Raw genomic sequence first — 20005 nt, forward strand, 5'->3', positions numbered from 1 at the left:
TAAAATTCCAATAGGCACAGCAAGTAAGCTCCAGTCTGATAGTGCAATCTTGCAAATTTGCAATTTGGAGTCAATGGTAGCAGCAGACATTTTTTTGGTCATATTTTCCCTTAAAAATAACCATGAGACTAACAGCACTCTTCATTATTTATGTGCAAATGGGTAAGCAACTTCTGGCGACTACACATGTGAAATTAAGCACAGAAATTCAAAAGTTGTCCAAGATACGGTGTTCCTCCATAAACATCCCAAAAACCTCATTGTGTAGCTGCCCATACAAATGTATTGAAAAGCCCGAATACCTGTACTTACCTTATAGATTTCGGCTAAACTCACCAGAAAAAGTCAGAGCATGTTTATCCCAGTGTAAGCACCCTTTCAATGGCGTGATAAGTCTACATTACTGTTGAGCATACTCTCTGGCACTGAAAATTTACTTTTACAAGTGTGATATCTCATTCATTCAGATTTAATTATTGTTGTAGATTTTTTTTCTTTCTGTACCTTTTAATCCAATCCTTTTCCTCTATTTATTTCACTTTCTGTACGAGATTTGACATTGAATTCATTATTCTAACTGATGTCATGATTTGGACTCCTTACCACTCATTAATGATTCGTCAGTCTGATTGTTTAAAGAGATGCACAATTGTTCACCCTGTTTGCACAGCCCAGATACTCTGTAGTGAGAGTTGAACAAATTCGATCATTAGCTGACAGAAACTTGTCATACACAAGTCCAAAGGAAAGCTGTGCAAATTCAGCCCAATGAATAGTTTGTGCTGTTTGTTCACTGCTTAAAACAAAATTTGACCTAATAAATTGGGCCTCATTAGTGTATTTAGGAATTGTGTACTTCAGGCTTGCATATGATGTTGTTGCATGGTAATATAGTATGATGAATAGGACGAGGCCAAGAGTGAATCCATGGGCAGAATTTTACACCACCCGGGCAGGTGCACACCCAACCCGAACGGAAGTAAAATAGCGCGAGAAGATAATGGGCGAGCGTCCCGGCATCATTCCCACACACGCGCAATCTTCAGGCCGGCGAGTGCACATGGGTGTCGGAGCCATGCCTGCCATTAATTAAAAGGCCACTTAAGGCCGTTAAAAAGGCAATTGATCCCGATTTTACATTGCCCATGCGATTTCGCACTCGTCTCACGGACAAAACAGGCAGGTGGGCAGCCCACATTTTGCAAAACCTCATCCAAGGGCAGGATAAAAAGGGTCAGCAGCATTGCCAGTGTGAGTAGTGAGGAGTTTAGGAGATAGTTTGCAGTTAGTTGCTTATTTGAACTTGACAGCTTCATCTCTGTTCTGAACTTCATTCTTAGCATTTATAGGCTTCATTTCAGGACTCATTGGTGCCTCCAAGGCCCCCAGAGGATTTTGACCATGTGGACCCTTCCAGGTATCAGACTGCCTTCTGTTACCCTGGTAATGGGGATTGTGCTCTCCATTGGTGGCATCTCCTCTGAGGAGGAAGATAGGGGCAGAAGGGAGAGGAGGCCAGGTGTCCCAATGCAGCTTCCAAGGGAGCGACCTGTGGGAGGAGAGGCGCAGGCTCAAGGAGCACAGAGCCAGCAAGTAGTCCAAGCTGGAAGGGGCCACAGAAGACACCACTATCCTGCTGCCATGGTTTACAGGCAGCGATGCAGCTACTTCAATATGTCCAAGGTGCAATGCCGAAGGAGGTTTCGCCTCTCCAGGGAGACTGTGACCTCCATTTGTCTTATGATAGGGCCTGAGATCACCTCCAACTACGTGGGTGGAAACCCCATGCCAGTGGCTCTGAAGGTCACAGTGGCCCTCAACCTCTGTGCCTCAGGTTCTTTTCAGGGGCCAATGGGGGATCTTTGTGGAGTCTCTCAATTGGCTGTTCACAGTTGCATCAAGCTGGTGACAGATGCTCTGTTCAGGCGGGTAATGGCATTTATTCATTTCCGTACGGATGAGGCCAGCAAGGCTGAGCGAGCCAGAGGGTTTGCAGTGATTGCTGGGTTCCTCCGCATCCAGAATGCATTCGACTGCACACATGTGGCCATCAAGGCACGAGCAGGTCAGCCGGGGGTCTTCATCAACAGGAAGGGCTTCCACTTGATGAATGTCCAGATAGTATGTGACCACAGGATAGAGATTCTGCAAGTCTGTGCAAGGTACCCTGGCAGCTCCCATGATGCTTATATCCTGAGGCACTCCCAGGTGCCGGGGCTATTCAGTGCTCCAGCCCGACTGGATGGATGGCTGCTGGGTGACAAGGGCTATCCGTTGAAAAGGTGGCTTATGATATCTCTCCACCACCCAAGAACAGAGGCAGAGCAGCATTGTAATAGGAGTCATGTCTCCACAAGGGCAGTGATAGAGAAAGCCATAGGTCTTCTGAAGATGCCCTCCCGATGCCTGGACCGTTCAGGGGGAGCACTACAATACCCCCCAGAGCGAGTGTCACTGATAGTGGTTGCATGTTGCACTCTTCATGATGTGGCATTGGCAAGGGGGACCCACTGGAGGAAGAGGATCTAGAGGCAGCTCCATGGGCCACAGAGGATGAATCCAGTAGTGAGTCAGAAGAGGAGTACGGTAAGGAAAACGTTGAGGGAGTGAAGGCAGACTTCTGTATCCTTCACGGAAGCAGGGACACCAGAGACACATTGATCAAACGCTCCTTCACCTAAGCTGCCAAAGATCTGGGGCAACATTTTCCCCCCATTGGGGGGGAAGTGCGGGAGCAGGCACGAGCGGGCGCGCTTCCAATCGACCCCCCCCGATTGGGGGACGCGTCGCCATTTTACGTGGGCAGGCCAGTTAAGGCCCACTCAATGTGATGTGTGCCAGGAAGCGCTATGCACTCCCTGTGCGGGCCGGGGAGTGGGGGTGGGGGGGGTTCTCTCAGCTGGGAGTGTGCTCTTTCGCATATGCGCGCAAAAGAGCACACTGATCTCCCTGAGGCAAAGTGCTGCCTCAGGGAGATCGGCACCGATTTAAAACTTTCAATAAAGATTAGAAAAAAATTCCCGTGCCATGTCCCCTCATGTGACACTGTCACATGAGCTGGGATATGTCCATAACTTTTATTTTAAAATATTCTACATTTTTAAATCACTCATGAAACCTCATCCCGCCCATGGATGAGGTTTCATGTTTTTTCACAAGCCCGCCTGGGCTCCCAGACTGCCCACCAACCTTAAGGTTGGACCGGCAGGTCCATTAATGAGTTCAATTGGTTATTTAATGGCCCTAATAGGCCATTGACAGGTCGGCGGGCGCGCATTCGAGTCGGATGCGCGCCCGCTGAACTGACAATCTAAATGACACGGGGTGGCATCGGGATGCATGCCCGACATCACCCCACGTCATTTTACGCATCGGCGAGTGGGCCCCACCCCCAATCGCCGACCGGAAGATGCTGGCCCTGGTCATGCCAGGGTTGCTGCCTCCATCCTGAATGTCTGAAATGACCCTTTCATTTGAACCCAAAGTCCACTCAGTGCCTGTGCAATAAAGCTTAGAGCCACTCACATCTAGCATTACAGATTGACATACCCTGCACAAAAAATAAAAAGGTGAAGCATACTCAGGCCATTATGACAAAAACAAAATTTATGTCGTTTTTACAACCCAAATAAATTAACATAACCTTCCCTGGTCTTCATTCCCAGACCAGTAAACATAAACAAAAAATTACAGAACAAAAGATCACCCATGACCTCTTGTGCTCATGGTGCCTTAGACTTACGTCCCCCCCACCCCCTCCTCCTCGCTGGCAGTGGCATTGGCGGCAGCCTGCTGACTCTGCTGTCTTGTTGGCCTTGATGACCTTGGCGGTCGTCCTCTGGCCAGTTGAGCCTATGCTGGCCCCGCCTGGAAGAAAGCGGCCAGTGCCATGGCTGATATCTCCCCGGTCATCGCAGCCTCATCAGATGCCACGGTCACTGGCAGAAGGGCGGAGGAGCTGCTGCCGTCATCCAGAGCGCCTTGAGAAGAGCCTGCAGAGACAATAAGCAGCTTGTGTGCCAATGTGAGGTTGTTCTGGACCTCCCTGCTCGCCACTGATGGACGGTCACCTAGCTGGGATACTGGGTGCCTCATCCATCTCCCACACTGACAGTGACCACCTGAGGCCATTGCCTGTGTCATGGCTTGCAGGTCCGAACGCAACCCCAGGAACCCCTGATTCTGTCCCTGGAGCTGCCTCTCCATGAGAGTCACCACTCTCTCAATGGAGGAGGCAGTGCATTTGGCCATGAGGGTCAATGCAGAGCTTATGCTCTGCATGGACGCCTCCACAACAGAGACCATGACACGCAGACTCTCATGGATCTCCACCAGATCCTCCCGCACATCCCACTGGACATCCAGCATCTGACACTTAATGGACGGCTCCAGAGGCTCTTTATCTGCCTTCAACTCAGCATCGTCCTGGAATCCAGCAGTCCTTTGACTGCAGACGCTGTGGGCACTGTCTGCCTCCACCTGCTCCTCAAGCGAGTGTGAAGTGCCCTCACCGCTGTGCTCCAACATTCTAGCCGAAGATCTAATGCCCACTGAGGTGCTGGTATCTGCACTGGTGCCTGGTTCAGAGAGCAGTGTGAGGCAAGTGCATCTGAAGCCCGGCGGTCCTCTGGCATCAGGAGTGGCTCTTCAGGGTCCTCCGAATGAGTGCGTGCTGGCGAATCTAAGAGACAACAATGACATGTCATTACTTTAAGTCATCAGACTGTCACTGGGCATGCCAGGCACCCTGGTGAGACAATCGAGATCTGCATCATGGTGCCAGCATCTTTCAATGAACAATGGGGACTCCAGCTTTGAGGTTTCCATCAATGATGAGACTACACAAGAATGTTTGCACCATCTGAAACCCTCACCTCTGAGCACTGCACTCTAACCTTCATCTGACACCCCAGCCTCTCCGCGACTGGCTGACCGAGGTACATGGCACCTCTCCAGCTGCATGGCATCCTGCTCAAATCTTGTAAGGATTAGGAGATTTGGGGGGCCTCCGCTTGTCCGTGACCTCTCAATGTTGTTATGGCTCGTCTTCTGAAAGGACAGAGGAGCATTGATTAGTCCGCTCTCTACTTGCAGGGCCATTGCAGCCTGGCCAACCCCACCTGAGGAGCACCTTGCAGGGCACATCCGAGACATGGCCCTCAAACCGCAAGGTTCTTAGTCCAAGCAGCCAGGACTCAACCCCTTGGCCATCTCCAGCGTCTTTGACAGTTGGCACTCAGACTCTAACGCCCCTGAGCTTCACGGGGGGACTGCCAGCCCTTAACATTTCACCATGCTGATCTATGCCAACACGGCACTCACCCTTTACGAGTTCAGAAGGTCGTTGAACCTTTTGCAGCACTGCACCCATGTGCGCTGCACAACATCGTGGCTGCTGACCTGGGCTGCCACCTCCCCCCAAGCTTTCTTTGTCAGGTGCGGTGGCCCCCTCCTCCCATCTCTGGGGACAAAGTTGTCCCTCCTGGCAGCCAGCTCCTCCAGGAGGACTGCGAGGCACTTGTCTAAAAACCAGAGGGGCCGAGTGCCCACCCGCCTGCCCTCCTGCCTGGCGTTTCCAGTCACAGTTGAGGCCATAGGTTCGGTCTTCAGCACGCAGAAGATATGTTCTTCCCTGGCAGCCTTTAAAGAGCTGCCTGGGCCATTTTTAAACCGCCCGCCGGGTTGCCATTGGACCCGGTGCACAACAGGCTCCCACCCCCTCCTGGCCCTTCCCGACCATTGGGAAAACACGTTTCATGCTGGGCGAGCCTTACTTGGCCAGCCAGCGTGAAATCGCAGTTGGGGGCCGATCGTGGTCGGGGGGCCAGTTTCCTGATAAGTCCCGGGCTCGCCAATTGCGCATGCCCACCAAGGGTAAAATTCAGGCCCATGGAACAAACTGAAGGTGACCATGCAACGCAGGAGAAGGTTCCATTGGCCAAAATCTAGTTACTGGGATGGATTGAAGTAGAATTCCAACAGAGAAGAGGCAATGGAGGAGAACAGAATAATCGGCAGTGAGCAGGGGCTGATTCATGAGCTGCAGTTTCAGTTGCACATGATATCACTGGTGACGATAACCAGTGCAGTCTCAGTCTTTTGGGAGGGTCAGACTTTCTTACTCACAACTAAACTTTGGGAATCTGACATTTATATTTGCTGTCAGAATTGTACGTCTGTGAGACTTTGAATATAGATAACAACATTCTGATTGCAATATATTTCTACTAGATGTCCAAAAATCAAGCTCAGTTATGACTCTTCTCCAGAAACATGACCAGAAACATTAATTGTTTCTCTCCTCAGATGCTGCTGAGTATTTCCAGCACTTTTGTTTTTTATCTGAGATTTCCAGTATCCTTTATTTTGCTATTTGCCTTCCTAATTGCTTGCTGTACCTGCATGCTACCTTTGTGTCCCTTGTACAACTTCACCTGAGTCTCTAAACCATTTATCTCTATTTGTACCGCTAATTTGTCTTTCCCATTGTGAATGTTTCGTGAATAAACACAATGAATCTTTAATTTTATTATTTTACCATTATTCTTTCCATAGACTTTTTTATTGATGCGCTGTTACCATTAAGCTCTACATTCCTTCCCCTATTTACCCAAATCACTGCACTTGTCTGTTGACTCGACTTTTATCTTAAAATTTCTAAATTTTCCTTCACCTGACCCCTCCCTCAACTCTTTTAGTTTAATGTCCTATCCACTACCCTAGTTATATAATTTGCCAGGGCGCTAACACAAGTCTGTGGGCAGGATTTTCCTGAACAGGGGGGGCGGGGCCCGCTCACCGACGTGTAAAATGATGCACGGTGACGTCGGGAGGAACTCCCGACATCACCACACCCCATTTAAATTTTCAGGTAGGCAGGGGAGCAGCAAAATCAGCTGTGCACCCGCCAACCTGTCAATGGCCAATTGAGGCCATTGACAGAGTCATTGAAGTAATTAATGGACCTAAGGTTGGACGGGCAGGCCAGGAATCCAGGCGGGCTTCAGAAAAGGCATGAAACCTCATCCATGGGCGGGATGAGGTTTCATGTAGGTTTCAAAAAATTTAATTAAAGTTTTTTAAAAAGTTATGGACATGTCCCAACTCATGTGACAGTGTCATGGATTTTTTTTTCTATTTTTAATATTTTCGACAGTAGAGCCAATCTCCCTGAGACATCACATAGCCTCAGGGAGATGAGTGCACTCTTTTGTGCACATGCACGCAAAGACACACTCTCAGTTTTCGGGATTCCACCCCCCCACCCACACAGGGAACGCATAGCGCTTCCATGCGGACATCACGCTGGGCGGGCCTTAATTGGCCCGCCCATGTAAAATGGCAGCGCTCCCCCAATCGGGGGTGCCGATCAGAGGTGTGCCTCTTGCGCACCCGCACTTCAACTTCCCCCCCGATGTAGTGGAGAATCCTGCCCTGTGTTAAGTGGAACTTATCCCAATGTAATAACTCCCTATATTGGTGCCAGTGCCCCAGCAATTAAAACCTGCTCTTCCCTTCTTTGTTCATTTGTTTAATTTTCTATTCTATTTGAATATATGGGCTGGATTTTACTAGCCACCCGCAGGCCAGAAAGCAGGCAGGTGGACTTGTAAAGTAGGCGGGCCTATCGCCTGCTTGCCTACCCTGCCCCACCACAATTTATTGAGCAGCTTGGGTTGTGTGGGTGGGTCGCCTGACCAAAACCCAATTGGGGCCCTTAAGTGTGTAATTAATACCACTTAAGGGCTTCACCCGCCACCCCTCAGATTTAATGAGTGACAGGAGGGGCCTGCACCCAACTTGCAACCTGGCAGGTTTAACCCTGCGGGCTGCTGACGTGTGAAAGGGAAAGTACCTCCTATCAGGATCCCCATAGTTTTCCCTCTTGCATCCACCCAACCCCTAGCCCTGTGCAACATGTCCCACCACCCCCTTCTCTGGGTCCATCCAGCCTGGCCTCAGTGATATGCTGGACATACCTGGGTTCTGGGGCATCCATGGTTGCTCTTTCAATCTTTTCCCTTCCCAGTCTAGAAATTTTTAACTCCAGAACTGTCTTTCACAGTGTGAGTTTTCCCTCTAGCTAAAGCTAGGCCAAATCTTCCAGCCTTATTTCAACTCTCCACAAATTTGGACTTTCCCATCCGAGCATGGACTTCCAATCGCATTCCAGCATGCTGAACCATGGAGACTTTCAGCCTTTCAGCTTCAAGCAGCTCTCTCCCTCCCATGGCAGAAACTTTTTTTTAATTCATTCATGAGATGTGGGCATCGCTGGCTAGGCCAGCATTTATTGCCCATCCCTAATTGCCCTTGTTCAGAGGACAGTTACGAGTCAACCACATTGCTGTGGGTCTGGAATCACATGTAGTCCAGACCAGATGAGGACAGCAGATTTCCTTCCCTAAAGGACATTAGTGTATCAGATGGGTTTTTACAACAATCAACTATGGTTTCATGGTCATCATTAGACTTTTAATTCGAGATATTTATTGAATTCAAATTCTACCAACTGCCATGATGGGATACAAACCCGGGTCCCCAGAGCATTACCCTGGATCTCTGGATTACTAGTCCAGTGGCAATACCACTATACCACTATGCCACTGTCTCCCCCAACTATGCATGTGAGATTTCAGTGATAACTTAGAAATCCTTCCCCTCTCAAAACCCATGTCCATGGCAGTATGAATCACATGGTTCTTTATCCAGGTAGAGGTGCTGATTAACTATCCTTGAGATCCCCAACTCTCTTTCATCTTGGAACTAAATAGACAGTTTAAAGCATAACTGTTTAACAACCAGACATTCTCAACAATTTTTGGGGACTTTGAAGACTCACAGTGTATCCACTATAGCATATAGGCTGCTGACATTGTCTCCAAGCATAAACATCTTGCACTTTATTCCCAGTAAAACAATCTGGGCCACTTTCAATCTCTAACAATCAAACCACCCAGGTTTGCTGTCAGGCAGACTCCAGAACAGATCATATGACCCTCTTTATTTTATCTTAAATTAAAAGACACAGCCCCAAAACATAACAATCTTATAAATCATAATTTAACAAGTGGCAAAAGAGGCCTGCACCCAGTGTGCAACCTGGGAGGTTTAACACTTCGACTTGAAGTTCCTCAAGTTGCAGTTACTTACTGCAGATATGGTTGTCCAGGACTTGAGTGATGTCCAGAGACACCCAAATGATGCAGCTAAAGCACACCACCTGCCCTGCCATGTCTAAACTGTTTACTCATTTAATTTAGCTAAAATGTTTGTTCAATTGATTATTTTAGTTATACATATTAATTAGTAATCTAGTTTATTAATTTAGTGATGTAGTGGGAAGCTACAAATTCTTGGCTCTGAAATTGGCACACCTTAGCTTAAAGAGCAAAAAAGTATAACTGCGATACTCACCAACCAGCTGCCCTGTGACATCATTGCTAGATTTTTGTTTTGTTGTTCATTTTGTAGCTTTTGTTAGCTACAACTCAGTTAGTAGCACTCTTACCTCTGAGTTCCATGTTCAAGTCCCACTCCAGACCTTTAGCGCAAAAATCAAGGCTATCACTCCAGTGCAATACTGAGGGATTGCTGCACTGTCTTTTGGATGAGATGTTAAACTGAGGCCCCTTCTGCCTACTGGGGCACTAATTTGAAGAAGAGCTGGGGAGTTATCATGGGTGTCCTGGCCAATATCTATCCCTCAATCAACATCACTAAAACAGATTATCAGGTTATTATCACATTGCTGTTTGTGGAGGTTCACTGTGCGCAATTGGCTGTTACATTTTCTAGTTTACAACAGCAACTACATTTCATTGACTGTAAAGCGCTTTGAAATGTCCAACCATGAAAAGCACGATATAAATACAAGCCTTTCTTTTTTTCTTCTGCTCCTGACTCTCCATCCTCTCGCTCACCCGCATGTCCACTCTCAGGCCTTGTTTTATCCCCTTTCGCTCCTCTCACTCTCTCGATTGAGCCTGATTTACTAAAAAGTACTAAGAAGGGGACCTGCCTTCATGATTAAGAAATGTTTTTGCAAGACGCATATTGATTTTTAAAAAAAGAAATGCACAAATTTATGTAAAATTCAACTTAAGAACAAATTCTAATCCCAGGTGGGAGGCGTATGGAATGAAATTGAAAAGGAATTTAAGCAGGAAGCAGTCCATCCCACTATTCTAGACCTTGAAAGCATGCATATTATTACGAAGCACTATGAGAATCTTGCCAGGCAAGTAGCTCAGTATCAAACTGATATACTTGAAAATCAACAAATACAGATTCTATATGATGAACAACAAATGTATGCAGAGGTAAGCAGAGTTTTAATGGATTTTATGTGTAAGATATATATCATTGCAGTAAATGTAATTGTTTATTATGGGTTACAAAATATTTGTTAGACAACTTGACTCACTTCATAAATGTCTGCTCAAATTTCCTCTACAGTTCAATTTGAGAATTGTTATTCATGCGGAGGATAGTTTCCACTGGTGCAATTGGATGTGAGGTAGCTGGGAATTGGCATCCTATCCCATCTCACCAGCTCTATTTGTGCCCAACACAATTTAATTGCTGCCACATCAAAAGTGCCTTATTGTCACGTGGAGTTTGATGTTGGTGTATTCTTGTACAAAATTGTGATCTTTATCCATGTGCTTAGGTTATTCATAAAAAATAGGTGATAAATGATCCTCCTGGTTGAGTGGCTGGCATTTATTACCCATCTCCAGTTGCTCTTCAGCAGGATGTGGTGGACCTTCTTGTTGAACTGTTGCAGTAAAAACATAAGAACCTAAGAAATAAAAGCATATTGCCCCTTGAGTCTGCTCCGCCATTAAATATGATCATGCCCGATCTGACCTTGACCTTAGACCCACTTTCCAGCCTGTTCCCCTTAACCCTTGACGACTCCCCTATAGTTCAAGAATCTGTCTATCTCACCTTTGAATATATTCAATGGCTCAGCATCCACAGTTCTCTGGGATAGAGAATTCCAAAGATTCATCACCTTTTAGGACAAGAAAGTCCTTCTCTTCACCGTCTTAAATGGCCGACACCTTATTCTGAAACTATGCACCCAGTTCTAGATTCCCCCTATGACAGGAAGCATCCTCTCAATACCTACCTTGTTAAGCCCTCTCAGAATAATGTTTCAGTAAGACCGCCTGTAATTCTTCCAATGGATATAGTCTAACATGCTCAACCTTTCCTCATAAAACAACCCCTTCACCCCAGAAGTCAATCTAGTGAACCTTCTATGAACCGACTTCAATGTAAGTTCGTCCCTCCTTAAATAATGAGAGCAAAAAGCATACTGATTACTCTATGTCTTGCCTCACCAACACCCTGTACAGTTGTAGCAAGATTTCCCTTCTTTTATACTGCACCCCCTTGCAATAAATTTGTCTTCCTAATTACTGCATGTGTTTCATGGAGTATTAAAGAGAAATCTTGCTACAACTGTACAGGGTGTTGGTGAGACCACACCCTGGAGTACTTATACAGTTCTGGCCTGAATGATGCTGAGATGAATCTTCAGTTGCTTTACATGTTTATTCATTCTTGAATTTTATTACAAATGAGTCTATTAGCGGTCCAAATTTCAAACAGCTAGAAACTTATCTTCAGTACCGCTGTCATTCGCTGATCAATTGCACAACAGTTACATCTAAAATACAGCTCTGTCCTCTACATTGTTTTTGAAAGAACACCTCGCCAGAGTGGTGACTTTTCTATCACAAGTTCTGGAACCTTCTTAGTGCTAGATCTTTGAACGATTTTGGAGTTTGATGAAAAACTCTGTTAAAATTCATTTCACATAGGACCCTTATAGTCAATAGATAGACTTTCTTCCCAACAGTCAGAAGTGGAATTAAACCTAATCCGCAGAGCAGCACTGATCAGGATCTGAGTCCCCTTGCACTTCCATAATGAATCTATTGACTGCTGACACCCTGTAGAGAGAACTCGTATAACAAATGCTGTGTACAAAGCAAAACTAATTGTGACACTCATGAGTGTTAGTAAGAGCATGTATAATATATAGAATTTTTAACCTTTTCAGTTTATAAATTTTTTTGGTGCTATTTAACTTTCTGTTTTTCAAAGATAGAACACAACCACAAACAAAGAGAATTATTCAAGAAGTCATGGCAGAAGTATGTGGCTAGGACATCAAACCATGAAATCTTGAAGGCAAGGATTGTTCTTTTAGCGAAACAAATATCATTATAATACATTTAATTCTTTTTAAAAAATGACATCTCCCATTTGAATTGTTCATTATCCTGTGTAATGAACTGTCTTGAAATTAGAAACTCAATGTGTGCTTTTCTGTTTTAACTCATTTCTTCCCAGGAATTTAAAACTTGAATTTTTGCCTCACTCAATTTAAACTTTATCCTCTCATTCTCAAGCTTTTAAAATTTCATCTTGGCATAGCTTAGTCAATGATTTGCCGCATCCTTTTAATGGGAAATTCCATAGTCCACTGCTCCCATTTAGACCACTGTTTTTAGAAGGATTAGGGTTAGCGATAGTGTCACAAAGTTGTAGCCCAGATCCTTTAGTTCGCATTTCAACAACTTATATACTGCTTTTAAAGTAATAGAATGTCTCAAGGCACTTCACAAGAGTGTTATAAAGCCAAATGTAACACACAGCCACATAAGAATATGTTGGGGTAGATGACCAAAAGCTTGGTCAAAGATAGGTTTTAGGGAGTGCCTTAAAGAAGGAAAGAGAGGTAGAGAAGTGGGCAGGTTTAGGGAGGGAACACCAGTGCTTAAGGCCTTGGCAGCTGAATGGCATGGTCACCAATAGTGGCAAAATCAAAATTTCGATGTGCAAGAGACCAGAATTAGATGAAGGATTGTGTAGTTGGAGGAGATTACAGAGATAGAGAGGGACAAGCCCATGGAGAGATTTGAAAACAAGGATGAGAATTTTAAAATTGAGGCATTGCTTAACCCAGAGCCAGTGTAAGTCAATGATCACAAGTGTGATGGGTGAACGGGACTTGTGCCAGAGACATTAGCAGCAGAGTTTTGAATTATCTCAAGTTTATTGAGGGTAGAATATTGGGAACTGGCCACCAACGTGTCAAGTCAAGTCTAGAGGTAACAAAGGCATGGGTGAGGGTTTCAGCAGCAGATGACCTGAGGCAGGTGAAGACTCAGGCGAAGTTATGGAGGTGGAAATTAACCATCTTAGTGATGGCCGAGATATGTAGTCAAAGCTTACCTCATGATCAAGTAAGACACCAGTCTGGTTCAGCCTCAGATAGTTGCCAGGGAGAGGAATGGAATTGATGGCTAGCAGACAGAGTTTGTAGCATGGACCAAAAACAATGACTTCAGTCTTCCCAATATTTAAGTAATGGAAATTCCTGCGCATTCAGTACTAGATGCTGAATAAGCAGTCTGATAATTTAGAAGCAGTGGAGAGGTGAGGTGCCATAAGCGTGCATGTGAAAACTGACACTGGGTTTCCAGGTGATGTCACTAAGAGACAGCATGTAGATGAGAAATTGAATGGGACCACCAAGGATAGATCTTTGGGGAACAGCAGAGGTAATGGTGCGAGAATGAGAAGAGAAGCCATTTTAGCTGTTTCTCTGTCTATGATTATCAGATAAGAATAGAACCAGGCAAGTGCATCCTACCCAGCTGGATGATAGTGGAAAGGCGTTGCAGGAAGATGATGGGATAATTGTGTCAGACAGGCTGAGAAGAAAGCAGAGAGATGGTTATAGAATCATAGGATCATTACAGCATAGAAGAGGCTATTTGGCCCTTTATGTCTGTCTGGATCACTGCAAGAGCAACACAGCTAGTCCCACTCCCTTCTTTTTTTTCATTCATTCACGGGACATGGGCTTTGCCGGCTGGGCAGCATTTATTGCGCATCCCTAGTTGCCCTTAAGGTGGTGGTGGGTTGCCACCTTGAACTGTTGCAGTCTATGTGGTGTAGGTACACCCGCAGTGCTGTTAGGAAGGGAATTCCAGGATTTTGACTCAGCGATAGTGAAGGAATGGCAATATAATTCCAAGTCAGGATGCTGACTGACTTTGAAAGGAACTTCCAGGTAGTGGTGTTCACCACACTCCTCTTGACCTCTCCACTGTCTCTACATTATTAGACCACTTTTCTGGCATCTAGTACTGAATGAGCACTCCTCTTCCCTTTGCCTCTAACCCTGTAAACTTTTTCTCTTCAGTTAATTATCCAAGTCCTCTTTGAAAGCCACAATTGAATCTGCATCCACCATATCTCAGGCAATGTATCCCAAATCCTAACCACTTGCTGCGTAAAAATGTTTTTCCTCATGACACTTCTGGTTCTTTTGCCAATCACCTTAAATCGGTGTCTTCTGATTCTCAACCTTTCGGCCAAAAGGAACAGTTTATCTCTATCTACTTTGTCCTGACCCCTCATGCTTTTGAACACCTATATCAAGTCTCCTCTCAACCATCTCTTCTTTAAGGAGAACAGCCACAGCTTCTGCAATCTATCCAGGTATCTGAAGTCTCTCAGAGCTGGAACCATTCTCATTAATCTTTTCTGCACTCCCTCCAATACCGTAACATTCTTCCTAAAGTACAATGCCCAATTGGCATCCTTCCACCAGGTGAGGTCAGATGAGATCATCTGCTACACATTTTCTGACAGCTGAACAGGCCAAGTTTGGAAAGGCAAATTCTGCCACAAGTGCCATGAAGTTGTTCCTTGCCGATCCTGTAGGCTGATCTCTGATGCCTTGTTTGCAGGGCTGGAGGGTTTGTATATTCAGTTGTGCCATGGAATTTCATTATAAATGCATGGCTGAGTTCCAAACCCCACCAATAGATTTAGCTCAGCAGAGGTTATTTACAAACCTGTGGAGGGGGCAGTGTGTTTTGTTTGATTTAGAGATTTATGAGCAGATAATAGGATCAAATGTTTTGAAGAGGTTTTTGAATGGCTGTTTGTTTATTTTGATGGGTTGATAAGCGCTTGAGAAAGTTTTTTCAAAGGGTGTTTCAATGGCTGTGTTTGATTGACAGTTTCATGAGCTTCTAAGAGGAGCAATTTTTTTCAACTGTAGCTTGAATGGATTCTTTTATTTTATCTCATGAGCATCTCAAGGACTCCCCAGTATTATTATAGAGCTCATTACTTCTGTTGTTATGACCAGGATGGGAGTAGTGCACAGTTTCTCTAGCCCCACTATTCTGCAGGTTGCACCATAAGTGTAAATGTTTAATTCACCCACCAAAATGGCCAAATGTTTACTTTCGCTATTGTTAGAACCAGAATAAAAAATACTTTAACCAGGCTTCTTTCAATAAACTCAGAATGATTGATTTATTATGTAGGAAACTTCTTTTTTTAAAACAAGTTGAAGAAAACTGGTTAACATACAATTTTTAGTCTGTAGGCAAGACCAGGTAAGTACAGTAGATACCCTTCCCTAAACCAACAAGAATCCAGTAGTTTCATGGCAACGTTACTGTGACAAGCTTATTTTTAATTCCAGATTTATTAAAGAACAGAATTTAAAATCCACCAACTGCTGTGGTGGGATTTGAACTCACATTTCCAAAGCATTAGTTTAGGCCTCTGAATTACTAGTGCAGTACCATTACCAGCAAGCTACCATTCCTGAAGGTAGAGAGCTGTTAACATGAGGATCAGGAGAGAAGTTTGCTGGTTAGCAGTTTAGTGGGAATAAGACCAAAGGAACAGAAGGTACATCTCATGGACAAGCTGAGCTTGCAGAGATCATGAGATAAGATAGGAGAGGAACTAAAGAACAATATGAGTTCAGGGCTAGGGCAGGGGGGCTCTTAAAGGAGGTTTTGCCCGTTGGGCATGGGTCAATGAGGGATGTGGTAGAGGCAGATGATCGGATGATCTCGATCTAGAAGATTTCCTGTGACTGAAGCTTCCCACAGGGATTCCGTGATCACAAACTCAATCTACTACATGTCCTGCATTAAGAGCTTTGCCCCTTTACTTTAGTTGCTTAATTTCAAATAAACCTTGTTTAGCAAAATACCTTTGTATGCAAAGCTCTTTCTTAATAATTAAATTTGTTTTAAAGAATGATTCCTCCATTTCTTATTACTTTTATTACTAATATTTTAGTTAATTCTTTGTGTTTAGAAAGCTAAAAAAGATCAAGAACACACCATAGAATCTTCCAAATTCAAGAAGAAAGGCCTGAACATCAATTTCTACAAGACTCAAATTGGAGGTTTATACACAACTGTAAGTAATTCCCACACATGCTAGCAAACTTTGATAGTTATCAGTGAGTTCCAAGGAACAGTTTAGTAAACTGTCCTTTATATTATATTTTGTTCATCATCATTTTAAACTCATCATGCCCTCTCTGCTCTGATTTCACCGTGGTCTTATCCTCCATAAATCTCACCCTCCATGTAACTGCCCCAACCCGTAGTTACAGCAATTCCCTTGACCTTGCCATCTCACATCATCCTGCTCGTCCCAGCATATTAATCACAGATACGGCCATAATAATATAATAAAGGCAAAATACTGCGGATATCTCTGATCACTTCCTTGTATAACTCTCCCACCAAATCCTATTTCCATGTCCTAACTCTACCTCCTTCAGAATTTGTCCCTGGAAAACAACTAGTTCTTATTTCACTGTCAGCAGTCCTTTCAAAATCCTAACCATCCACTCTTTGGCCCTCCATTTGCCACAACATTTCTGCAACTACTGATTTTCTCAATCCCACCCTCACCTTCACTTGGTTCTGCAAGAAAAAATGTTACTCTCTCTCATCCTGGCCGTTCCACTGGTAAGACCCTCATCTCTGCTCCCTTAAGCTTAAGGGACACAGACTTGAAAGAAGATGGTGGACAACTAGTTTAGCCATCCACCACAGGACACATATTATTGAGTTCTGGTCTTTTCTGCTAAGACTGCTTACTATTCCAGGATTTTGGAATGTAGCGATAACACCTGGCTTCTTTTCTGTACTTTAAACTGTCTTCTTAAATCCCTCTCCCCTCCAACCTTGCCCCCAACAGGTGCGAGGAATTCATGGACTTCTTTGTCAGGACAATTCAATCAGCTGCTCCTGCAAAGTCCTTCCCTTTCACCAGTCCACCTGGCCAACTTTCTTTTATGGAGCCCCTGCCCTAATCTTGAATTTATGGGCAGAATCTTCAGCTCGGCGAGCAGGGGCAGGGCCCACTCGCCAAGGCATAAAATGACGCGTGGTGACGTCGGGTGTGCATCCCAACGTCACCGCGCATCATTCAGATTTTCAGTTCGGCGGGCGCCTATCCGAGTCGGCTGCATGCCCACCAAATTGTCAAAGGCCTATTAAGGCCAGTTAACTATTAATTGAAACAATTAACTGAGCTGCCCATCCAACCTTAAGGTTGGCGGGCAGGTGAAGAGACCAGGCGGCCTTCGCATTTATCATGAAACCTCATCCATGGGCGGGATGAGGTTTCACGAAGGTTTTTAAAGTCTTGTAAAAAATTTTAATACAATTAATAGACATGTCCCAGCTCATGTGACAGTTTCACATGAGGGGACACGTCTTAAATTTTTTTTCCCTTTATTAAATTTTTTTGAACTTAAACTAATCTCTGTGCCTCAGGGAGATTTCTGTGCTCTTTCACATGCATGTGCAAAAGAGCGCAGGCCCTGACTCAGGCAACCGCCACTGCCCCCCCCCCCCAACCCGCACAGGTAGCGCTCAGCGCTACTGGGCATGCGTCACGCTGGGCGGGCCTTAATTGGCCAGCCCACGTTAAATGGCGGCGCCCAGCTGATCGCAGGCGGCAATTGGCTGCGCGCACGCCTACGCCTACTCCTGCCCAATCCCCCCCTACGGAGAGAAAATTCTCCCCATATCGTTCCTAGTTTTTCTCCTATTCTTCCTCATACACCCTCCCAGCTTATCTTGTCCATGCTCCCAACATCCGTAGAACTGCTGAGCACTCAACTTTCCTCCTGATCCCCATGTTAGCCGAAATTGCAAACAGTTCTTTCTCTTCAGATGTTGTCCATCTTTCCTTCAAATCTATCAATACCCCTCTGCTCAAAAAGACATCTTTGACCCCCAGTATCTTTGCAAACTACACCCCATCTCCAAACTCCCTTGCCTCTCCAAAGTCTTTGAACGTGTTGTTGCCTCCCTAATCTGTGCCAATCTTTCCCATAACCCTATGTTGGAATCCCACTAAACAGGTTTCTGTCCTGCCACAATACTGAAATGGCTCTTATCAAAGTCACAAATTCTACGTGACTGTGAAAAGCCACCCCTCCTCATCTTTCTCAACCTGACTTCAGCCTTTGACATGATTGACTGCACCATCTTCTTTCAACACCTTTCAATTGTTGAACAGCATTGTTCCATTCTTATCTATCTAATTGTAGCTAGAGTATCACTTGCATTGGCATCTCTTCCCGCTGGTGCACTGTTATCTCAGATGTTCCCTTCAGAACCTTACCATGGTTCCCTCCTATTTCTCATCTACCTGCTACCCCTCGATGACATCATCCAAAAGCATTAGTTTTCACATGTAAACTGACGTCATCCAGCTCTCTTCTCCTCACCATCACCTCTCTCAGCTCCTTCACCGCTTATGGGACTGGTTATCCAATATACAAAACTGGATGAGCAGAAATTTTCTTCATTTAAATATTAGGAAGACTGAAGCCATTGTTTTGGTCCCTGCTACAAACTCTGTTCCCTAGTTACCAACTCCACTCCTCTCCCTGGAAATTGTCTGAGACTAGACCAGACTGCTCCCCATCTTGGATTTATATTTGTCTCTGAAGTGATCTTCCAACCACATATTCATGCCATCAATAAAACCCTGTAAATTTCTAACTCCTCAACATAGTTCAACTTTGTCACTGCCTCAGCTCATCCCCTGCTGAAACCCTTATGCCTTTGTTACCTCTAGACTTGACTATCCCAACAAACTCCTGGCAGGTCTCCTGCATTCTAACTTCCATAAACTTGAGGTCAACCAAAACCCTGCTGCCCATGTCCTAACTCACACCAAGTCCCTGTGTTCACTAACCTGTATTGACTCCCAGTCAAGCTACATCTTGATTTTAAAATTCTCATGGCCTCATTCCTGCCTGTCCCTGTAATTTCCTCCATCCCAATACTCCTCCAAGATATCTGCACTCATCTAATTCTGACCTCTTGAGCTTCCCCAACATTGATTGCTCCATCTTGGTGTCGTGTCTAGATCCTAAGCTCTGGAATTCCATTGCTAAACCTCTCTGAGTTGCTACCTTGCTTTCTTCTTTTAAAACCTCCCTCTTTGACCGAGCTTTTGGTCGTCTGACCTAATATCTCCTTATGTGGCTCCATGTCACAGTTTGTTTTCTAATGCTGCTGGGGCCCATTTTATTATGTCTTATTTATTTTATTAAACTTTGTTACAGAGGAAAGGTAGCATAATGGTAATCCAGAACTAGTAATCCAGAAGTCTGAACTAATGCTTCAGAGACACAAATTCAAATCCCACCGCAGCAGCAGGTGGAATTTAAATTCAATTATAAATCTGGAATAAAAGGCTAGTCTCAGTAATGGTGACCATATGGTTTTGTAAAAACCAATCTTGTTCACTAATGTTTTTCAGGAAGCAAATCTGCCACCCGGTCTGGCATATGTGTGACACCCAATCCACTGCTATGTGGTTGCTCTAATCGCCTCCAAAATGGCCCACCAAGCTACTCAGTTGTATCAAACTGGCTGATGCAGTGGCACCCCAACGATGTCCAGTGACACCTCCTCCATCAGGGTTAGAGTGTGGAGACCCACCACTCCACCACCCATCCAAGATATTTTCTGAGAGTCGACATGAGCTGTTCTGCTCCTCAGTGATGCTCCCTCCTCAGTTGTGCCCCATATATGAGGGTGGCTGACCTCTCAGTGTTGCACCTGGCCACTTGCTCTGACAATGTTAGGGAGAACTATGGGAACTCAGGCTACTCAATGTGCAT

General features: G+C 45.0%; 1 protein-coding gene across 1 annotated transcript in view; it reads left to right on the forward strand.

Moving 5' to 3' along the window:
• The window catches only part of cfap69 (cilia and flagella associated protein 69), a 146987-nt gene that overhangs the window by 124766 nt on the left and 2216 nt on the right, over positions 1–20005 (forward strand). The window contains exons 20-22 of the mRNA XM_078534791.1: positions 10125–10322; positions 12121–12207; positions 16159–16263. Coding sequence (XP_078390917.1) covers positions 10125–10322; positions 12121–12207; positions 16159–16263 — 390 coding nt within the window. The remainder of the gene's footprint in view (positions 1–10124; positions 10323–12120; positions 12208–16158; positions 16264–20005) is intronic.

Source organism: Cetorhinus maximus, chromosome 3 (assembly GCF_964194155.1).
Source record: "Cetorhinus maximus chromosome 3, sCetMax3.hap1.1, whole genome shotgun sequence".
NCBI classification, from domain to species: domain Eukaryota; kingdom Metazoa; phylum Chordata; class Chondrichthyes; order Lamniformes; family Cetorhinidae; genus Cetorhinus; species Cetorhinus maximus.